The following is a 23,079-nucleotide window of genomic DNA, read 5'->3' on the forward strand; positions in this document are numbered from 1 at the left end:
ATTCACGAGTCTTTAATTGGCATTTGAAAGGCCCACAATGTAGCACTTCAGTGACAGGAAGTGGATTGTATCAGTCATTAAACAAAACATTTCTCTTTGGGAGTGACATGGGCTTGTGAACCAGGCTATCTCAGAGATTGCTTGAGAATATAATTGCTTTTTACACAGGTTAAGTACTGTGCTCTGTGTCTTCAGCTCACACTGTGCAGGATGTTGATGACTGCCTACCTCAACCCCCTATGTACACTCACACGGTTCACTAAGCCCTCCATGGCTGTCTAGGTGGGTATTTGGAGCAGCTGCCAGGTTTACTACCTGGTTCCTCATCCTTGATAGCTGGGACTATTATCATGGGCCTCAGGTTGATCATTTGAGGGAGTGCGGCTCTGTCAGAGGTGCTGTCTTTTGAAAGAAACAAAAAAAAAACATTCTCAGGTGGAGATGGCAATTTACCATCCTATTCTGAAGAAGAATAGGCTGGGGAGGGGTGTCTCTCTTCTGCAACCTGTCCAAAATCTCACCTGCAACCAACATCACTGGGAGAAGGGATGACTTAGTCTTTATATGATGCTGTTTGTGGGAACTTGCTGTGCACAAGTAGTGTACTTACTGTACCTAACCTACAGCAGGTGGACTGCAGCGGTTTAAGAAAGCAGCTCAACATCACTTTCTCAAGGGCAACTAGCCGTGTTATTGGCATTACAAGTGACTAAACTTGAAATGAAATTCATTGTCTGAAAAGCATTTTGGGACATTCTGAAGGGGAGCCTCATGCAATTCGTTGAAGTAGTCACTTGACGTGTTTGGAGCTGCCACATGGATGCTGGCAATGCACAGGATGAGTGTGATGCTCTCAACCTATATCCAGACTCCAGCCTGTCCTCTATCTACAAGGCATGGGTCAGGATTGTGATGGAATACTTCCCAATTGCCTGGATGGGTGCAGCTCCAACAGCACTCAAGAAGCTTGACACCGTCCTGCCTATTATTTCAAATATACCCTCCCTCCATCAATGAGCTTACAGGTGGGCAATGCATACCACAAACAAGATGCACTGTTGTGACTCAGAAAGGCTACTTTGACAGCACCTCCCAAACCCCAGACCTCCACCACTCAAGAGGCAAAGAGTAGCAGATGTATGGGAGCATTACCATCCGCAACCTCCTCTCTAAGAACATGTACCATCCTGACTGGCGATGATATTGCTGCTCCATCGCTGACGCTGGATCAAATACTTAGCATGCCTCCATACAATATAAGGTGCCATTGAACCACGTGAGCTGCAGAGGCACAACAAGGCAGCTCTCCACTATTAGGACTGGCCAACAAACACTGTCCGAGCCAGGGACACCCATATTCCCCAATGAATTAAAACAAGGGCAACTGAGATTATTGAGAGAACGAGCAGCAGGAAACTGAATGATCAGTTTCTTCAATCAGGATTGCAAGTGACCATTTCAGAATACTGTACTTTCATGATCAAGGTTAATAAACTGAGCAGAGATCATGTGCCATCGAGCCTGCTCCACCATTCAATGAGATCATGGCTGTTCAGACAATGCTCAGATCCTCTTTGCTGCCTTTTCCCCATAATCCCTGACTCCTTTGCTGATTAAAAACTTGTCTGTTTCAGTCTTGAAAACATGGATCTCCCTAGTCTCTGCAATCTTGAAAATGCTTAGTGACCCAACCTCCGCAGTAAAGAATTTCACAGATTCACTACCCTTGGACAGAAGAGTTCCTCCTCATTTCTGTCATCAGTGTGCAACTCCTTATTCTGAGATTATGTCCTTTGGGGGTACTAGACTCTCCCACAAGGTGGAAACATCTATTCCGCACCAACCCTGTCAAGTTCCCTAAGAATCTTCTATGTTTCAATAAGGTTTTCTCTCATTCTTCAATGAGTACTGGCTCAATCTACCCAACTGTCTCTCGAATTGCAACTTGATTTTGATAATCAGTACCTTTCCCGGAAGTTTTCAGGATCTGTGTTGGCTTGTGCCGATGCCTGATCTTTAATCACATGTGCTGCACCAACTCTCATTTCCTAGGAGGAAGAAGTGAGAAGATCAATAATAAATTTGCTTCATTTTATGAATTTCAGCATCAGGACAGATAGGAAATACAAACATTCTTTATAATTCAGCCCTCTCAGCCAGGGTACAAAGTCTCGAGTGTGTGAGTTGCCTGTCGTGGCTAACATTTTAATGAAAGCTATATTTAGCATCCTTGATTTTAATCATTGCACTACTGAGGGCGGTGCGTTCAGCTAGCAGCTCTGCAATTCCTTCCCAAAATCCCACCAACTCTTGCCCCTTTGAACAAGACCTTTTGTCACCTGCCTTACTATAGTGTTTATGAGACTCAAGGTCAGGTTTTTGCCTTATAACTTTCCAGCAAAGTAATTTGGCACTTAATTTTTACCTGAAAGGTGTAATGTAAGTGCAAGTTGTTGTTGTAATTATATATCGCACTAGCTGGAGACAAATATAGCAACAAGTAGGGATTGGCTATTCAGCCCATTAAGTCTTGTTCTGCTAACCAATTAGATCAGATCTAAGGCTGATAGCCTTACCTAACAAAAACCCATCAATTTCCATCTTGCAGCGCTTAATTAAAGTCATCATTGTAACTAGAAGAAATAGGAACAATATAGTAGGACCCATGTTTCAAGGAATTAGATAACTTGGCTTTCCTACAACACAGTGGAAAGACCAATTTCATTATGGAATATAAAATGAGAAACTGACCACAGAACCACAAGATGTTGGAGCAGAATGAGGCCATTTGGCCCACTGGGTCTGCTTCATCATTTGATCACGGCTGATATGCTTCTCAACCTGTAGTGATTGGGATCCCATTGACTATGAGCTTCTTGATTGGGGTTGTTAACCTGGGCCAATCAAGGAAAGCCTTGGCTGACAGATGTAACCAGGAGAAAAGGGAGAGGTGGGCGCCGCAGGGAGTGGAGTGCATGATTTCTCCCTCCACAGAGGGTGGCGACTCTGTGGAACCCATTGTCACAGAGGCCTGTGGAGGCCAAGCCATTGAGATGGATGGGTTCTTGATTAATAAGGGGATCAAAGCTTATGTCCCTACCCTCCCCTTCACTGTTTTGCTCACACAGCATTGCCCTGTGGTTTGAAGGGCAGTGCTTGTCACTGGCCACTCGGGTGTTTTTTTCCTATCTTCCTGGTGGTGGAAATTGAATAAAGATTCGTGCAAAAAAAAAGTAACCAGGAGAAAAGGGAGAGGTGGGCACTGCAGGGAGTGGAGTGCTTTATTTCCCCACCCCCACCTCTATTTTGATTTAATCCCTGTCCTCCCCTTCACTGTTTGATCACACAGCATTGCCCTTTGATGAGAAGGGCACTGCTTGTCACTGGCCACTCGGGTGTTTCATTTCTTCCTGGTGATGGGAGTTGAATAAAGATTTATGTCTTTCACTGTGTCTCACACCTGCATACACACAACATGGCTGATGGGTATAATATAAGCACTATCACAGTTAGGTGGTAGTGTGGGGGCAAAAAAATAGAAAGAATGAAAAATAAACAGGAGAAAACAAAAAATATATATTTTAACAAGGAGATTCCTGAACTGGCTGAATTATATAGCCAATTTGTGAACTGGTATTGAAAAAAATATATAAAAAAAAAATAGGGCAGCATGGTGGCACAGTGGTTAGCACTGCTGCTTCACAGCGCCAGAGATCCGGGTTCAATTCCCGCCTCAGGCGACTCTCTGTGTGGAGTTTGCACGTTCTCCCCGTGTCTGCGTGGGTTTCCTCCGGGTGCTCCGGTTTCCTCCCACACTCCAAAGATGTGCAGGCCTGTAGTGTTAGGTAAGGGGTAGATGTAGGGGTATGGGTGGGTTGCGCTTCGGCGGGTGCGGTGTGGACTTGTTGGGCCGAAGGGCCTGTTTCCACACTGTAAAGTAATCTAATAACCAGGAGATTTAGAGTTTCCTTAGCTGTGGACTGACTCCAAGCTGGCTGGCCACACAGCTAGTTTATACTGCGGCTGTTGGCCTCTGCTGAGGAAGAGAGATTTCTTTACTTTCCCCAAATGAAAAACAATATAACCAGGAGAGAATAATCTCCTCAGTTGAGGACTGACTCTGAGCTGGCTGGCCACAGCCAGTGTACTGTGCAGTAGTAAAAAAAGACCTCTGTGCAGTTATTGCATAACCCCATTCTCCTGCCTTCTCCCCATAAGCTTTGATCCCCTTATTAATCAAGAACCCATCCATCTCAATGGCTTGGCCTCCACAGGCCTCTGTGACAATGGGTTCCACAGAGTCGCCACCCTCTGGCTGAAGAGATTCTTCCTCATCTCAGTTCTAGAGGGTCATCCCTTCACTCTGAGGCTGTCTCCTCAGATCCAAGTCTCTTCTACTAGTGGGAAGACCTTTTCCATGTCCATTCTACGCAGGCCTCTCAGTATTGCGTAATTTTCAATGAAATCCTCCCTAATCCTTCGAACCTCCATCAAGTACAGATGCAAAGTCACCAACCGCTCGTCATATGACAGGACCTTCATCCCCGGGATCATTCTAGCAAACCTCCTCTGCACCTCCTCCAATACTAGCACAACCTTCGTTAGATACAGGGCCCAAAACTGCTCACAATATTCCAAATGCAGTCCAACAAGAACTTTATACAGCCTCTGCAGTGCATCACTGCTCTTGAATTGTAGATCCCTTGAAATGCATGCCAACATTGCATTTGCCTTCCTAACCACCAACTGAACCTACATGTTAACCTTAACAAAATCCTGAACTAGGACTCACAAGTCCCTGTGTGCTTCAGATTTCTGAAGCCATTCCTAGTTTATATGATAGCCTTTGCCTCTATTCGGCTGACTAAAATGTATAACCTCACACCTTGCATTCCACCTGCCTCTTCTTTACCCAATTATCAGCATATCCAAGTCTACTGCAGCCTGCCCATTGCCGCAACACCACCTCTCCCTCCACCTATCTTGATAAAATGTAAGTTTGGATTCTGCTGTGGTATGGGGAATGCATTTTTGTTACTGCAACTCAAAAGTAAAACAGTGTGGAGCAGCTGGATTTAACAACAGCCTCTTTAACTTTTAGTCTGTAGTTTTGACATAGGAAGGCAGCAATTGAAGTCAGTCCTTCAGAAAGACTATGAGTGGGAGAAAGCAACTCTCAAATTTTCTGGAAAGAGGAACGCCTAACTCAAGCAAAGACCAAGGTCCAACTGACTGGCTACCAAGCTAAAGATCTTCTATAACTGTGGGGTCAACAACTACGTTAACATTACCACCAAAAATACAAAAGATTTGCGAGAATGTCAGCTCATTTCACCTTTGTGGTTTAGATTTCTGACCCACAGAATTTGTTCCCTTATTGCCTACGCTTTCCACCCGTGATATTTCTCCAGAACTCTCTGTCTTCCCTGTTCTATCTAGGAATGAATGTGTGCTTCTGTTGGTTTAAAGGGGATGTAGTTTAAGGTTACGTAGCTGTAGTTAATAATCCACTTTGCACTTGTCAAAGGTTATTTCTCATAAAAAAAATTTTCTTGTTTATTGATGAAATCTAGTGAGAGTTTCTTTTATCTTAAATAGTTGCCCTTGATAAGGATATACTAAGGCACTTCTAAGTCAGTGGTTCAAATAGTTACAATACAGATGGCAGCCCTTTGTGCACTATCCTGGCTATAATAGACTCCACTAAATTATTTGGCAACTCTCCTTTGGTTTTGTACGATAAACAACCTCCAAGAAAGGAACATAATTGAAAGCATTAAATCACATTAATTCGGAGCATTTATCAAAAGAAAAGAAAACAAGCAATGCAGGAAAGAAAAATATGAATAAAACCAGTATATTAGCAAACATTGAGTGATCTTGGTACAGTTGGATTGGAGGTGGTACAGAGTGGAGACACAAAGAGAGAGGATACATCTGCAAAAAGAATATACTGAGTGGTGTGGTGCCAAATGCACGAAACTTGATATTCTTCTCATGAACCAAGTCATAAGCAAAACAATAAATCTCCAATCACAAAGTTCCTGTTTTCCTCTTTTATTACTCATTCTCAGGGTATGGGTGCCACTGGCCAGGCCCATTTTTTTATTACCCTGAGAAGGTGTTTTGATACAATGGGAATGCTAACTAGGCTTCTGCAGAGGACCATTTGGAGCAGTATGGGAATTAAATCAGTCAAAGGCCAGATCAGGTAAAGAGGGCAGGTCTCCTTTCCCAAAGGGACTTTCGTGAACCAATTGGACATTTACAGCAATCCAACAGTATCACCATCACTCTTCAAGGTGTTAATAGTTTTCTGCAGCGCCTTGCATCAAATAGGAAAAGATCCAAATTATACTTTATAATTGTAAAATCATGAAGTTTTTTTTGAGCCTGGAACTGACTTGTCTTGTCGACGTTTGTCCTGCAGCCAATGAGCTGCTCCTTGGTTTCCCTCTCATTTTCTTTGAGAGAGCCTCTTTTTGCTTCCTGTAGACTTCCTGCAGTCTTTTCTTCCTCATCTCCATAGCATGCTTCACCGAGTGCTTCTCTTCCCTCTCCTTCTTCTTGCGCTCGACCAGCTGCCTATTCATATACTCACGGACCTCGTCTGCATTGTAACTGCGGGTCGGTGGAGATCGCAGAAGCTCCTCAGGCCCCGCCTCTCCCCCCACCTGGTTTTCAATTCCAGGATGGTTCGGAGACAGCCTGTTTTTCAGAGGTGATAAACTTCTCTTGCTGCTAGGACACGATCCCAATCTTGGGTTGCAAGATCTCACAGGGCTGGTGTGACCAAGATTTGGACTACTTGATTTGTCTTTATGACAGAAGTGGTAGCCATGTCCCGTAGGATGCCTGTGACTACATTCACCATGTTCTCTTTCAAGGGTCGGACTGCCACTTCCCATTTTCAAAGTAGAGCTTTGATTCTTTCCAATATCTTTTTCAGATTCCAAATCATCTAAGGTTCTGGTCCATGGCAAGACATCTGAAATAGGCTGATCAGAGTCTGACAGACCAGTTTTAACAGACGTATAGCTATGATCACCCTGTTTTGTAATACAAAGTCTTCTTCTGGGACTCCTTTCATGTGAAATGGTTGGATTATGTTCCTCTGGGTCTCTTGCTTGCTGGTCAGCTGTTTATTAAACAGAAAGAGTAATTACAGGTTGGTGGAAATTATACTGACATAACAGATTGAGCCAAAGTGAGAGAATATTCACATATTAGACAGTCACACAGCAGAAAGGTGATGTGTTCGGGTCTTCATGATTTATTACCAAAATAAATCCAAGTATTTAATTACTAATTGTTGATTATAAGTCAATTCTTTTGCAAACTAACAGATTATTTGTTACACCTTTCCAAACAGGCTCCTCAAACCCAACTCTCAGCAGAATTGGATCACACTCCCTCTCCCAAAGCACCTCCAAAAAATCTCAGTACTTTCAACAACAGCAATCAACAGCAGATGCTGGGATTCAGAAATTAAAATATAAAATGTTGCAAATACTCAATAACTTATCAATGGAGAGTTAACATTTCAGGCTGGTGACCTTTCATCTGATAGAATGCAATGACAATAAAGGATATTCTATTCAATTCCAACTGCTCCTGCTGAATATTTTCCAATTAGCTGGTACATTATCTTAAATCATTAAGGCAGTTCATCTACATTTTAGCTTCAATGCAAAGTTGATGATTTAGAACAGAGAAGACTGACATTTTCTGGTTTTCTTGCTGACCTCCAGCACCCACACTATTTTGTTGCAATGTTTTTGGAATGCTTTTGAAATTAGGTGAAATCTAATGGACGATATTCACCACTTTCTCACCAGCGAAAAGCACAAAGTCACAGGAGCAGACAGGATTTCTTTTTTCACTTTTGCAAAAGAGTTTGCAAAATTACCTGATGTATCAAAGTCATTCCTGTCCTCGTGATCAAGAGCCTTGGTCAGAACATTTGGACATTTTGGAGGTGGACCAAGCAACATTCTGACCAATTTCTGACCTTCTCTCCACGCAAAAATGCCAGAAGTATGGGACTCTGGTGGAAAGGCAAAGAGACCGGGATTAGTTTGGAGCAAATATTTGATGAGATGATCACTTTGGGGAAGGAAAGGTGACAGACTGCTGTCTTCAGTTCTGCAACCCCCTTCCTTTTCTCCAATAATCCAACAGCTGTTCATACAAGTGGAAAACTGGTCTATCGCCCAGACACAACATGTTCATCTTTACACTTTACAAAGAGGCATCACAAGGGCAAACTTCAGCCAGACCAACTTGTCTCAGTTTTTCAACATCGAACCAAATTTTTGTCATGCACACCTTCGTAAACAAGCAGTAAAATGAAGCACATGAATGGCAAAAATTGCAGATTAAATATATCATAAAGATGATAAAGATGACAATAATGACTGTTGATTCAATCCTGGCATCTGTGCCAATTTAGAGTCGTAGAGTTGTACAGCACGGAAACAGATCCTTCGGTCCAACTCATTTATTCCAACCAGATATCCTAAATTAATCTAGTCTGATTTGGCCCATTCCCCTCTAAACCTTTGCTTTTCATGTGCGTCTTCAACATTATAATTGTACCAGGCTCCACCACTTCTTCTGGCAGTTCGTTCCATACACCCACTTGCTTCTACATGAAAAAGTTGTTCTTCCAGTCCTTTTTAAATCTTTCCCCTCTCACCTTAAATCGATGCCTCTCGTTTTGGACTCCCCTACCATTGGCTATTCACCCTATCCATACCCCTCATTATTTTATAAACCTCTGTCAGGTGAACCCTCAGCCTCTGGCATTCCAGGGAATAAAACTCCAGTCTATTCAGCCTTGCCCTGTGGCTCAAACATTGAATAGAGCTCCTGCTCCAGTTCTCCCAATCTGACATGCATCACCGAGAGAGACTTTAAGATACAAAGTGCGACTGTTTAACCCAGCAAGTCTAGCTTGGCTTTATGTAGAGCAATCAAATAAGTGCAATTCCCCCACCATGTAACCTCCAAGTTTCGTTCCCTCAAATGCTCATCCAATTTCCCATTTAAATTAGTCATTGTCTCCATTTTGTTGGAACCCTTGCTGATGTTTCATTATTTTTATTTTATTCTGTTATCAGTTTTGGTTCGGAGCTGTGAACTGAGAACTGTGAACTAAATATGACCGTTAGAGTGTGGGCAACAGCTTGTGTTAAAAAAAAAGAACAAACAGACTGTGGTTTGTTTGTGAGGCCAGAGCCTGGAAGTTAATTACAGTTTGCTTCTTGATCAAAAGGTTCTATCGATACTCCAATACCAGGCTGAGATCAGTATGGTTGCAGAAGAGACATGGCATAGATCCAGATTAGGCTTGAGTCAAAAATAAACTGAACTTTGACAGAAGCAAAGAATATGGAGAACGAGATAGTGACACAGGGTGAAGTGAGTTGGGGAAGGGATTGAAATTATATAAAAATAGAAGACAGTGTTTGCAGTCTTCAGTTGTTGAAGTCATTGTTGAGTCCAGATGGCTGTAAGTACCAAAATAGAAAATGAGGTGCTGTCACTCCAGCTTATATTGGGCTTCAGTGGAGCAGTGCAGCAGGTCCTGAAACAGAAATGTGAGCTTGATAGAAATCTGTTGTACTAAAATGGCAAGTGACCAGAAAATCATGGTCCCCTCAATCTCTTTTGAAGACCACTTTGGTGGAAGAGAATGAGTGCTCTTTTCAAACCATCACCTGTTGGCAGAAATCCATTTTGCTGTTTTAAAAATATTGCTTCCCACCGTTTTCCACCGCAGTGCCTAAACTAATTCTAGCAAGATCTCAGATATTCCCTTTTCCACAGTGAATGTGAAAAAATGTCTTGTGCAACTTTCTGATTAATACTGGAAACTGTTACATTTCAAACAAGGATTAGCACATCAGTGGATTTAAACAAACAGTGGATTGTTAGCACAGAACTGAAGTACACAGTTTGTAAAATGTTTTTGTCTTGCACTCATCAGGGCAACTCACAAGAAAAGCAATGAAAAGAAGATCAGTGTACAGTATCAAAGTGCTGTTATCCTTTCCTCTGGTATAGTTGTGAATTGTACTTCTGAGGGCATTAGTTCAAGTTACAATGGAAGAGGAAGGTGTGCACAGTGTGGTGGAATGCAGCTCCGGCTGGAGGGTGTGAATGCCTGGATGTAGGTTCCTAGGTGGGAAAAGGAGTAGGTCATTCAGGCCCTGGAGCACAATTTCCCATTCATTCGTTCATGGCCAATCGGAACATTAGTTTCAGAACTCCCTGAAATTGTGAACAAAAACCTATCATTCTCATTTTGGAAATGTTCGACTGAGACCCAGCCTCAACACTGTTTTTGGTGAGGGAGTTCCAGATTTCCAGTAGCTTCTGTGTGAAGAAATGCTTCCTAACTAATCGGGAGCCTAGCTCAGAATTGGACATTATATTCCATTGGCCTTGGTCTTCCTATTATTGGGAAAAGCTCCAACTCCACTGCCTGACCAATTTATGGTGAGAGGTACAATGTGTGCTAAGTTTGTGATATAAAAAATAATGAGAAAAATCCCTGCATTTATATAGCAACTCCCAACTACCATCAGGCATGCCCAAGTGCTTTACAGACAATTAGTGAGTTTTGAGCATTGTTGCTGTCGTAATGGAGGAAATGCAGAAGCCAGTTGGCACGCAGTAAGATCTTACAAGCATCTGATAATAATCAGGCAATCTAGAAGATGTGATGCAAATTTGGGGATAGATAGTGGCCAGAATAACTCAGCCATCCTTCTTCCAAATAATGCTTTGTTGACATTTACATCCATCCGAATCAGCAGTCTGGGCTTCAGTTTAACATCTCATCAGAAAAGGTGGCACACCTTCCATTGCAGCACTCCCTCAGTACAGCCCCAGACAGTGTTCAGAACCAATGGTTCCAGGAATTGTGAGAGTCAGATGGGTGAGGGTTTTACCCTGATGACATCATTGGATAGCCTTAACAGTAGGATGAGAAGCTAGACTTAGGATCTGAGAAAATGCTAAGAGCAAACCACTGTGAAAGTGGGGAAAATTGATGGAGTCAGAGCCACAGGGACATAAGCACTGATGGAGGCAGAAAGGTGGAGGTATTAATAGTGTCTCACCCTTCAAAGAAAGCCTGAGAGTAAGGGAAAATAAAGGTGACTTTGAGGTATCCTCATCAAACCAAGACTTGAATAAAACATCAAAGTAAAATAAATGGACAGGCTCAGAAGGTGAAAACACAAACAATGCTGCCATGTGAGGCAAAAAATAAAATGTAAACTAAAACTATGATTATTCCCATTAAATCCTGTGGCCCTGGCAACGTGATCTTTGATCTGCCATTCATCTCTGAGCAACACTGCTCTGACATTGTGCCTGACAGAAACAAATGGTCAATAAAAACTCTTTGACAGTGGCAGTTACAATGATAAATGCCACTTGTGTCACAGACTCACCGCCTGGTCACTGAGGGAAAGCCAGGCAATCTCTTTTTTTTTACACAGCAATCTGTTTGAGGAAATAATTTTAATGCATTTCAAAGCAGCACAGTAAGGCTGGAATACACAAAAGGCTCTTATAATGCTCCATGTCTGCCAATCAATACATTAAGTTTGAAGATTAACGTTCCCCATTTTCTCCGTTTTGACCTGTCTGAAGAAATGGAGTCTCTCACACAAGGCTGAAGCTAAATTGTACTGAGCAACAGTGAGCGACTTCCTTTTTGTGGCATATTTTCCAGATTAGGGACCAACACTGTGTCAGGGCTGTCATCTTTGTCAAATGACAAGAAAGCACTTCGATTTATGTTGCCTTTTTCTCTCCCTCTCTGTTTGTATCACCGGTCTCCTTTAAATATTCCTCTCTGGAACGGAGATGTTTGTATTTGTTACCCATCATCCATTTCCCCTGTACTGAGTGGCTTTCCACCATTTCAGAGGGCACCCCCATTGCTACGGGTCATATGAAAGCCAGACCAGCTGAGGATGGCAGATTTCCTTCCTTGAAGGGAATTAGGGAACCAGACAGCTTTTCAAACAGCAATTGACAAGAAACCTCATGAGATTAGCTTTTAATTCCAGATATTGTTTGACTCAAATTTCAACTATATGTATGGTGGGATTTGAATTCATGTCCCAAGAACATTAGCCAGAGGGTCTGGGTTACTAGCTCAGTGACATTACCACTACACTGCCACTTGCTCTTCCTGTAAGAGCCCCAGATCTCTATTTTGAAAATGAAATCCCAGAAAGAGTCAAAGAGATGTACAGCATGGAAAGAGACCCTTCGGTCTAACCCATCCATGCCGACCAGATATCCCAACCCAATCTAGTTCCACCTGCCAGCACCTGGCTCATATACCCATCTAAATGCCTTTTAAATGTTGCAAGTGTACCAGCCTCCACCACTTCTTCTGGCAGCTCATTCCATACACGTACCACCCTCTGGGTGAAAAAGTTGTCCCTTAGGTCTCTTTTATATCTTTCCCCTCTCACCCTAAACCTGTGCCCTCTAGTTCTGGACTCCTCGACCCCAGGGAAAAGACTTTGTCTATTTATCCTACCCATGCCCCTCATAATTTTGTAAACCTCTATAAGGTCACTCCTCAGTCTCTGTCGCTCCAGGGAAAACAGCCCCAGCCTGTTCAGCCTCTCCCTGTAGCTCAAATCCTCCAACCCTGGCAACATCCTTGTAAATCTTTTCTGAACCCTTTCAAGTTTCACAACATCTTCCCGATAGGAAGGAAACCAAAATTGCGCGCAATATTCCAAAAGTGGCCTAACCAATGTCCTGTACAGCCACAACTTGACCTCCCAACTCCTGTACTCAATACTCTGACCAATAAAGGAAAGCATACCAAACGGCGCCTTCACTATCCTGTCTACCTGTGACTCCACTTTCAAGGAGCTTTGAACCTGCACTCCAAGGTCTCTTTGTTCAGCAACACTCCCTCGGACCTTATAATTAAGTGTTTATAAGTCCTGCTAAAATTTGCTTTCCCAAAATACAGCACATCGCATTTATCTGAATTAAACTCCACCTGCCACTTCTCAGCCCATTAGCCAAATGCAAAGATGTAGCTGAGAGGGAGTCCATCAATGCTGAGCCAGCTCATTACCATCCAAACCTGCACCGCCAGACCTCCTCCACATCATCAATACCTGCACCGCCAGACCTCCTCCACATCATCAATACCTGCACCGCCAGACCTCCTCCACATCATCAATACCTGCACCGCCAGACCTCCTCCACATCCTCACCATCATCGACACCAGACCCAACTAATGTTGAAGTTGCCATTCTTCAGAGGCCATCGTTCACTGCTGAGCTGATTCTCCTCCGCCACCCGAACCACCATCTCTTCTTGCTAAGCCTACCTCAATGTCACGGTGTTGCCCTTCTGCCAATAGTGCCAGACCCAATGATAAAGTCACCAATCCTCAGGTGACATCTTTCACTGCATGCCCCACTTAACAAACGCTGCCTCAGCCAATGTGGCAGCTGCTGATTCTGATTCCAGGTCCCGCACCCACCCTAGTAAAGTAAGTAAGGGGTCACTTGCTGCTACCACAAGGTCCACGCTGGACTCACTCTGTGCTGGGACTCCTCATTGCCTCTGATGTCATCCAAGCTCAGGAGAACAGGTAACTAAGGAGAACGGTAAGGCTCTGGAGTGTGTTGCCAAAAAGACCTTGGGGTGTAGGTTCATAGTTCCTTGAATTTGGAGTTGCAGGTAGACAGAATAATGAAAAAAAGGCATTTGGTATGCTTGCCTTTATTGGTCATTGAGTATAGGATGAGGAAATCATGTTACAGCTGTACCGAACATTGGTGAGGCCACTTTTGGAATACTGCACTCAGTTCTGGTCTCCCTGCTGTAGGAAAGATGTCATTAAACTTGAAAGGGTTCAGAAAAGATCGACAAGGATGTTGCCAGGGTTTGAGGGTGTGAGCTATTGGGAAAGCCTGAACCGGCTGGGGCTGTTTTCCCCAGAGCTTCGAAGGCTGAAGTTTGAACTTACAGATGTTTATAAAATCATGAGGAGCATGGATAGGGAACATGGACAAAGTCTTTTCCCTGGGATGGGGAGTCCAAAACTAGAGGGTATAGTTTTAAGGTCAGAGGGGAAAGATATTAAAGATCCCTGAGGAGCAAAGTTTTCACACAGAGGGTGATGCGTGTATGGAAGGAGCTGCCAGAGGAAGTGATGGAGGCTGGTACAATTACAACATTTAAAAGGGATCTGGACGGGTCTATGAATAGGAAGGGTTTAGAGGGATATGGACGAAATGTTGGTAAATGGTGAATAGTTCAATTTAGGATATCTGGTCGGCATGGACGAGTTGGGCCAAGAGGTCTGTCTCCGTGTCTTCCCTATAATTCTATAACTCTAATATCTAGGTTATACATCTTGCATCACAGGATCATCAACCACGAATAAGTTTTCACCAGTAGAGAAACATACTTAAAAAGAATGAGTGTGTTATATGAGTAACAGTAAGTAATGCATGAAATTATAGTAAGGAAACAGGTTATATTAATTTATGACTGGTTAACTACATTAACTCATCATCTCCTTTGCAATAGTGACCAGGTCTATGCTGCATGACTATTCATTGCAGAAGTGACTAACACTGATAAACTAGAACTGGCTAGTTTCTTGCAGAAACAGTCATTTGTTTATCAATGTGTGGAACTATTCCAATATTTCTAAGTTAAGCATTTTGTATGTCTGCTTTATACAACAGTGCACTCAGATATTGGAAGACCTCAAGTGTACTTGCGTGCTCCCTCTCCAAGGATGACTTAGGCAAGACTTCGGAAGTATAGAATGGGGCAGCAAAATGCAGGGGATGGGGACAATTGAAATGTGGAGCTGGTTTAAGGAACAAATATTGCGCATCTTTGATAGGTATGTCCACGTCAGGCAGAGAGGAAGTGATAAGGGAACTGTGGTTTACTACAGAAATTGTATCTCTTGTTAAGCGGAAGAGGGAGGCAATGTGACGTTGAGGCGAGATGGTTCAGAGGAAGCAATGGAGAGTTACAGAGTAGCTAGGAAGGATTTAAAGAGAGAGTTAAGAAGAGCAAGGAGAGGACATGAGCAGTCTTTAGCAAATAGAATAAAGGAGAACCCTAAAGCTTTCTATATGTATGTGAGGAATAAAAGGATGACTGGGGTAGAAATAGGGCCTAACAAAGACATTAGTGGGAAGTTGTGTGTGGACCCCGTGGAGACCAGAGAGATGATAAGTGAATAGTTCACACTGTTTTCACTCAGGAAAAGGAGAATATTGTAGAGGAGAAGACTGAGATACAGGCTATTAGATTAGAAAGGATTGGGGTTAGTAAGGAGGAAGTGTTATCATTTCTAGAAGAAGTGAAAATAGATAAATCCCCTGGGCTGGATGGGATTTTTCTGAGAATTCTCTGGGAAGCTAGGGAGGAGATGACGGAGCTTTTGACCTTGATCTTTGAGTCGTCATTGTCTAAGAGGTTTAGTACCAGTGGACTGGAGGATTACAAATGTTATGCCTTTGTTCAAGAAGAGCAGTAGAGATGACCCAGTGAGCCTCATCGACCAGTGAGCCTTACGTCTGTTGTAGGAAAAGGTTTGGAAAGGATTATAAGAGATAGGATTTATAATCACCTCGCAAGCAACAATTTGATTGGAAATAGTCAACATAGATTCATCAAGGACAGGTCATGTCTCACAAATCTCATTGAGATTTTTGAGAAGGTGACCAAGCATGTGGATGAGGATAGAGCGGTTGATGTGGTATACATGGACTTCAGTAAAACCCTTGGTAAGGTTCCACATGGTAGGCTATTGGATAAAATGCAGAGGCATGGGATTGAGGGTGATTTAGCAGTTTGGATTAGAAACTGGCTTTCTGGAGGAAGGTCATGAGTGGTGGTTGATGGAAAATATTCAGCCTGGAGTCCGGTTACTAGTGGTGTGCCACAAGGATCTGTTTTAGGACCATTGATGTTTATCATTTTTATAAACGACTTGGATGCAGGCATAGGTAGATGGGTTAGTACGTTTGCAGATGACACTAAAGTTGGTGAAGTAGTGGACAGTGTGGAAGAATGTTGCAGGTTGCAAGAAGACTTGGATAAACTGCAGAATTGAGCTGAAAAGTGGTAAATGGAGTTCAATGCAGATGAATGTGAGGTGAGTCAATTTGGGAAGAATAACAGGAAGGCAGAATACTGGGTCAATGGAAAGATTCTTGGTAGTGTGGATGTGCAGAGGGATCTTGGTGTCCATGTATGTAGATCCCTGAAAGTTGCCATCCAGGTTGATAGTGCTGTTTCGAAGGCATACGGTGTGTTAAGCTTTAGTGATAGAGGGATTGAGTTCCGGAGCCATGATGTCATGCTGCAACTGTACAAAATGCTAGTGCAGCTTCACTTGGAATATTGTTTGATGTTCTGGTCACCCTATTACAGGAAGGATGTGGAAGCATTGGAAAAGGTGCGAAGGAGATTTACCAGGATGTTGCCTGGTCTGGAGGGAAGGTCTTATGAGGAAAGGCTGAGAGACTTGGGTCTGTTCTCATTGGAAAGAAGAAAGCTAAGAGGGGATTTAATAGAGACATACAAGATGATCTGAGGATTAGATAGGGTAGACAGTGAAAGTCTTTTTTCTAGGATGATGATGTCTGCTTGTACAAGGGGGGCATAGCTGCAAATTGAGGGGTGATAGATTTAAGACAGATGTCAGAGGCAGGTTCCTTACTCAGAGAGTGGTAAGGATGTGGTTTGCCCTGCCTGCCAATGTAGTTAACACAGCCACTTACAGGCACTTAAACAATTCTTGGGTAAGCACTTGGATGTTGATGGGCTTAGATTAGTTCACAGGTCGGCGCAACATCAAGGGCCAAAGGGTCTGTTCTGCCCTATATTGTTCTATGTTCGATGACCAGTGTGGACTTAGCCTGATAATGAATGCAGTCATTCAGATGGGTTGGGTAAAGAGTAGGACAAAGGTCCTCACCATGGTTGACATACTGTCCAGTAGAACTTCATTCAGTATCACTTATAAACATGTCAGCATCATCAATCTCCTTTATAAATGGCACCTGATCCAGGCTCAATTGTTAATTTTAAACACAGGATGATGAATTTCTATCAACCAGAGGGGTATATTGGATTAGCAGGCGGGTAGATTTAGGTCACAGGAAATGACAGAACAAGAGTGAGGCGGAGAAATAATTGACTCCTGTTCTTACAAGATGCTCTGAACAATTGGTTACTGGAATGCCTGGAGTTAGTCAGAAACACCAGCACTGCCCTCACTCTATTCTTTCACACACTCTTCCAGTGCGAAGTTGCTGGATAGCATTCAGGGATTGCTGGCCAATTTTCCCATCTCTTAATCCCAGCACACATGGAACTCAATGCAGACCGGAGACAGAACCTTGGCATTTCCTGGTCTGCTCAGGTCTTTCACTCCCTGAGCTACTGACATTGTTCCAAAGATACATTGACAGTGACCTTCACCCTTTGACATTTGACTTCCTGTGCCAGTTGAAATCAAAATTGACAGGTTTGCATTAAAATCATATTTCCTGCAGGCAACACAGTTAAAGTTTTGTATCTTATTTTGCGATTTAGAAATTATTTAGCTATTGAAAATATATTTTACTATAAGATGTCAAGCCCTAATTAGCATTGCGTAGCATTATTAAATCCAAATCTCAGATTAAATCAAATCCTGTTTGCCTCTCTGATTACACTCATTGCATTAGGAAAGTCAGACCCATTAAACTATTTTTCACAAATCTTCTTTCATTGTATGTTTATATTACATAAAAAATATTTTGATGCTTGGCTCTCTGAGCGATGCAGGTGTGGGATCCTAATGATAAAACCACATTGTAGTGAATCCCAAGGCAGGACACTGGTACTTAGCCAACATCTTGTTCAAAGCTGAACTGAGTCTGATTGCCAAGACTGAAAAGGGATTACTGGTGTGGGATTTTGATCATTTTGAAATGAGAAAACACATTGTAAAACTGACATGCAGGAAAGGAACAGCTGGTGTGTTGTGCCTGCATCAGGAAAAAATAGTTAAACTGCACTTCAACAGCTTATTGATGTTGTGATCGTCTAACAACAGAAGTGCATTTATGTAGTGCATTTCATTATTGCAGTCCAGCTGAAAGCACTTTGAATTAAAGTTCAAGTATAATCACAGGGTTACGCCGGAAATATAGGAGCCAATTTGCTCGAAGACGGCTCCCATAAACAATAACATGTGATGATGGCCATTTATGCTATTAGTGTCAGGCCAGGGCACAGAGCAGATCAGCTCTGCCCTTCTTCAACAGGATTTCTTCAATCAACCTGAAAGGAATGTGAGACCTTAGTTTAATGTTCCATCTCAAAGGCAGTGCTTCTAAGGTCCTACCTTCCACACCTGCAATCAGTATTGCCTAGCAGTTCACAGTCAGCAGACACTAAGACACACATCATCCTGACTGGGAGCTTTATCACCATCCTCACTGCCACGGGGTCAAATTCCTGGAGTCCCCTCCCAAACAGGACTGTGGGTGCACCTGTAGCACATGGGCAGTGATGCCTCAAGTACGTGGCTCATCAACATCTTTTCACAATCACGCATGGGATGTGAGCATCACTGGCTTGGTAAGCCCTTCGGTAATAATAGTCAATCACATTGCTGTGGGTCCACAAGCACATATAGACTCATAGTTTCCTTTCGTTAATGGCATCAAATCAAATGGGTTTTTAAAACAACAATCTACAATAGCTTCAGGCTCACCATTATTAAGTCCACATTTTCTTTTATTGAATTCAAATTCCATCATCTGATATGATGGGATTTGAACCGAAATCCCCAGAATGTTACCTTTGTTTACTGGATTACTAGTTTAAGCAGCAGTATCACCAAGCCGTTACTTTCCAGCAATAAGGGATTGGTAATAAATGCAGGCCTTGCCAATGAAACCCCTAATCCATGAATGAACTAAAAAGTGAAATGCCCTCAGTAAAGGACCAGACTTTGGCCCAGACTTTGTGTGAACAGTTTTTGGAGTTGGATTTCAATCCACAATCATCTGATTCGCAGGTTAGAGCATTACTCACTGAACCATGGGTAACGCATACATGTTTGGCCTTTGTCTCTAATACACCGATGCATAACTGAACCCTCTGCCTCTTTTGTGAAAGGATAAGTTTCTTGCAGTAGCTAACTTGTACAAGTTTTCAGCCACTTACCTTCAGATTTGATTGTTCTCTTTGGGCTTGGTGACTTGGAGGGCCTTTGCGCTTGGAGATTTGCCTCCCAGTTCTTAACGGAAGCTTTGAGGGAGTTTCTTTTCTGCTCTGAAATGGAAGATTCAAAAATGCCTGATGTCTCTACACAACAAATGGATTGTGCCACATTGACAGAAAGGAAGTACATCAGTCCTGCACAATTGAATGAGCAGCAAATTGCTCAAATGCACAGCTACAGAAAGAGAAAACAGGTCAGTGTTGCTGGGGAGCTTTCATCAGACCTTTCATTAAGAGCTTTGTTGTATAAGCAGTGTGTTGCTCAGCTTTGTGCCCAATGCTGGCCTGGACAGAGTGGATGTTGGAAAAATGTTTCCACTGGTCGGAGAGACTAGGACCCAAGGGCATAGCCTTAGCATAAAGAGAAGACCTTTTAGAATGAGATAGGAAGAAACGTCTTCAGCCAGAGAGTGGGGAATCTATGGAATTCACTGCCACAGAAGGCTGTGGAGGCCAGGTCATCGAGTATATTTAAGACTGAAATAGATAGGTTCTTGATTGTCAAGGGTTACGGGGAGAAAGCAGGAGAATGGGGTTGAAAAACATCAGCCATGATTGAATGGCAGAGCAGACGTGATGTGCTGAATGGCCTATCGTCTGCTCCTATGTCTTATGGTCTTATTAATTCCCAACCTCAAATGCCCTGGCTGATTTGAGCTGGCTGTCAGCAAGTGATTAAGACAGCTAATGTAAAGCTTCTCTTTATTACCAGAGGAACACACAAAAAAAGTAAGGATGCTCTGATTCAAGTATGTAGGACCTTGGTGAGATGACATCTCAAATACTGCACGGGCAGTTTTGATCTTGTCTTACTCTGTTCTTAACTTGGATGTTAGCATGAGATTGCCCAGAGTTCGTAGACTAGTGGCATGGGAAATTCCAACTCGTACTGGAAATGCATGCTTGTTTTCAGTGTTGGATCAGATTTGGGAGCAAAATTCTGTACCTCCCCTGCCTACAGCAAGCTAGTAGCAATGCAGCACCACAGACTCAAGCTTTGTTGAGAACTGGGGTCAAGCAAGTTGCTGCCTATGCTGTACTCATCTTTCTCATCACAGCACTCCACCCAACATGGATGAGTGGGAAACAGTGTCAGCTCCAGTCTAGATGCAGTTTCCCCTCACAGACATTCATAATCAACCCTCTCGGGATCGTTACAACATATCTCTGGAGTAGGTGGGAATTTGAATCTGGACTTTCAGGCTAAGAGGTAGGGACACTACAATTGCACCACAAGAGTCTTCAGCTTCTCATTGCGGGTTGTGGAAAATGAAATGCATTTCCAAGGATGGGACGTAGAATTAGGTGGTGCCTTTCATGGCATCAGGGCTTTCCAGAGTGATTTCAAACTAACTTTGTGCTTTTCTGTTAAGTCACTGTTGCAATGTAAGGCATGTGAGAGGGCATGAATGTGAAATTGTGGCATAGTGATAATATCTACTTGACTAGTAAATCCATAAAATTAATCCTCTATATAAGGGTTCAAATCCCACCCCAGCATCTTGGGGAAGTTTAGTTTCAAAAATAAATCTATAATTGAAAGATTGACTCAGTAAAGGCGAGCATGACATTATTAATTGCTGTTTAAAAAAAATCCTAGGAAATTCAATCTTCACATGCTTATAGCAATGTGATTTGCTCTTATACAAGTGGCTTGGACAAAGGGATGGATAATATGTTCGCTAAATTTGCTGACGACAAGTAGGTAGGAAAGAAAGCTGTGAAGAGAACACATGAAGGCTATGAAAGATATAGTTGGTGAAGTGAGTGCACAAAGTTCTGACAAATGGAGTATAACGTAGGAAATTGGAAATTGTTCATTTTGTTAGGAAGAATAAAACAGAAGCATTCAGTCTAAACGGTGAGAGATTGCAGAGTTCTGACTTGCAGAAGCATCTGGCTATTCTTGTGTATGAATTGCAAAGTTTAGTTTTCAGCCACAGCAAGTAATGAAAGCTAATAGAATGTCATTGCTTATTGTGAGCAAAATTTAATCCAAAAATAGGGCAGTAATGCTTTATTTACACAGGGTATTGGTGAGACCACACAGAGTCATACAGCACAGAAACAGACCTCTTTGGTCCAATTTGTCCAAGCCGGCTAGACATCCCAATCTGACCTAGTCCTATTTGCCATAGTTTGGCTCATGTCCCTCCGAACCCTTCCTATTCATATACTCATCAAGATGCCTTTTAAATGTTGTAATTGTACTAGTCTCCACCACTTCCTCTGGCAGCTCATTCCTTACATGCACCACCCTCTGTGTGTAAAAGTTACCTCTCAGGTCCTTTTAAAATCTTTTCCCTCTCATCTTAAACCTATACCCTCTAGTTTCAGATTCCTCCACCCTAGGAAAAAGACCTTGTCTATTCACCCTATCATGCCCCTCATGATTTTGTAAACCTCTGCAATCTTACCCTTCAGGCTCTGACACTCCAGGGGACAAAAGCCCCAGCCTATACAGCCACTCCTTAGAACTGAAATCCTCCAATCTTGGCAATACCTTTGTAAATCTTTTCTGTACCCTCTCAAGTTCTACAACATCTTTCCTACAGAAGACATTTTCCCAGGGCAGAAATGGCTATCACGAGGGGGCATAATTTTAAGGTGATTGGAGGACGGTTTTGGGGAGATGTCAGAGGTTGGTGGGTTACGCAGAGAATGGTGGGTGCATGAATGCACTGCCTGCGATGGTAGTAGAGTCAGACACATTAAGGACATTTAAGCCACTCGTGGATAGGCACATGGCTGATAGTAAATGAAAGGTATGTAGGTTAGTCTGATCTTAAAGTAGAATAAAAGGTCAGCACAATATCAAGGGCTGAAGGGCCTGTATTGTGCTGCACTGTTCTACGCTCTATGTTAGCAGGGCAACCAGAATTGTACACAGTATTCTAAACACCTGGAGCCCCGTGTAAAATATTACTTTCCTTATTTAACAAGGATGTGAAAATGTTGCAAACAGTTCAGGGGAAGGTTTATCAAACCGATACCTAGAATGGGTGAGTTGCCTTATCACCAAAGATCAGAAATCCAAGGGCTTGGATCTCCTGAAGTTCAGAAAAGCAAGTAGCAGCTGGCTAGATACATATAAGATCCTTGAGGCAGCTGTGGAAAGACTGGCACCTTTTGTAGGAGATTCTCAAACTATAGATCACTGTTTATAAATAAGGCACTCAGGCAAAGACAAGAAGGAATTTCTTTATCACAGAAGAGTGTGAAACTTTGACATTCTTTTTCTCAAAAGCTGGTGAAAGCAGAGTTTTTAACTTTTTGCAAGGCAGAGGGAGATAGACTCTTGATAAGTAAATGGGTGAAAGGTTAGTTAGGAGTAAGCAGAAATGCAGAGAAATCAGATCAGCCATGGTCGGACTGAATGTGGAACAGGCTCAAAGGGCTGAGTGGTCTACATCTGCTTCCAAACCAGCTGGATATCATCCAAGATGGAAGTGACTCACTGAGACCCATCTGACTCACACTCAGTATAAATCCACTGGCAAATGTAATAAAAACTATGAGCAGGACAATATTTATGATGTTGCTATTCATCATCCCAGTATGTGGAAAGTGTATGTACGTTTTATCTCAATATTTTTCCATCTTTTGTGCAATATTTTGGACAGATTAGGTTAGGAAAAATAGTTCTAACTCAGAAAAAATAGAAAATGAGAGAGCACAGATTTAAAATAATGGGTAAAAAGCAATAGTGATTGAAGAAAGAAACCCTTTCTCTCAGCGAGGGTGTGGAATGCACTGCCAAAGAGTTA

The 23,079-nt window shown here is 42.6% G+C and overlaps 1 protein-coding gene across 4 annotated transcripts in view; it reads right to left on the reverse strand.

The window, feature by feature from the left end:
- The window catches only part of LOC140469383 (centrosome-associated protein 350-like), a 161,867-nt gene that overhangs the window by 91,525 nt on the left and 47,263 nt on the right, over positions 1 to 23,079 (reverse strand). For all 4 annotated transcript variants that reach the window (XM_072565847.1, XM_072565846.1, XM_072565848.1 and 1 more), the window contains 4 exons: positions 19,256 to 19,363; positions 7,910 to 8,047; positions 6,405 to 7,138; positions 1,966 to 2,048 (listed from right to left, as the gene is read on the reverse strand). In XM_072565847.1, the coding sequence (XP_072421948.1) occupies positions 1,966 to 2,048; positions 6,405 to 7,138; positions 7,910 to 8,047; positions 19,256 to 19,363 (1,063 nt within the window). The remainder of the gene's footprint in view (positions 1 to 1,965; positions 2,049 to 6,404; positions 7,139 to 7,909; positions 8,048 to 19,255; positions 19,364 to 23,079) is intronic.

The sequence above is a fragment of the Chiloscyllium punctatum genome, chromosome 49 (assembly GCF_047496795.1).
Source record: "Chiloscyllium punctatum isolate Juve2018m chromosome 49, sChiPun1.3, whole genome shotgun sequence".
Lineage (NCBI taxonomy): Eukaryota > Metazoa > Chordata > Chondrichthyes > Orectolobiformes > Hemiscylliidae > Chiloscyllium > Chiloscyllium punctatum.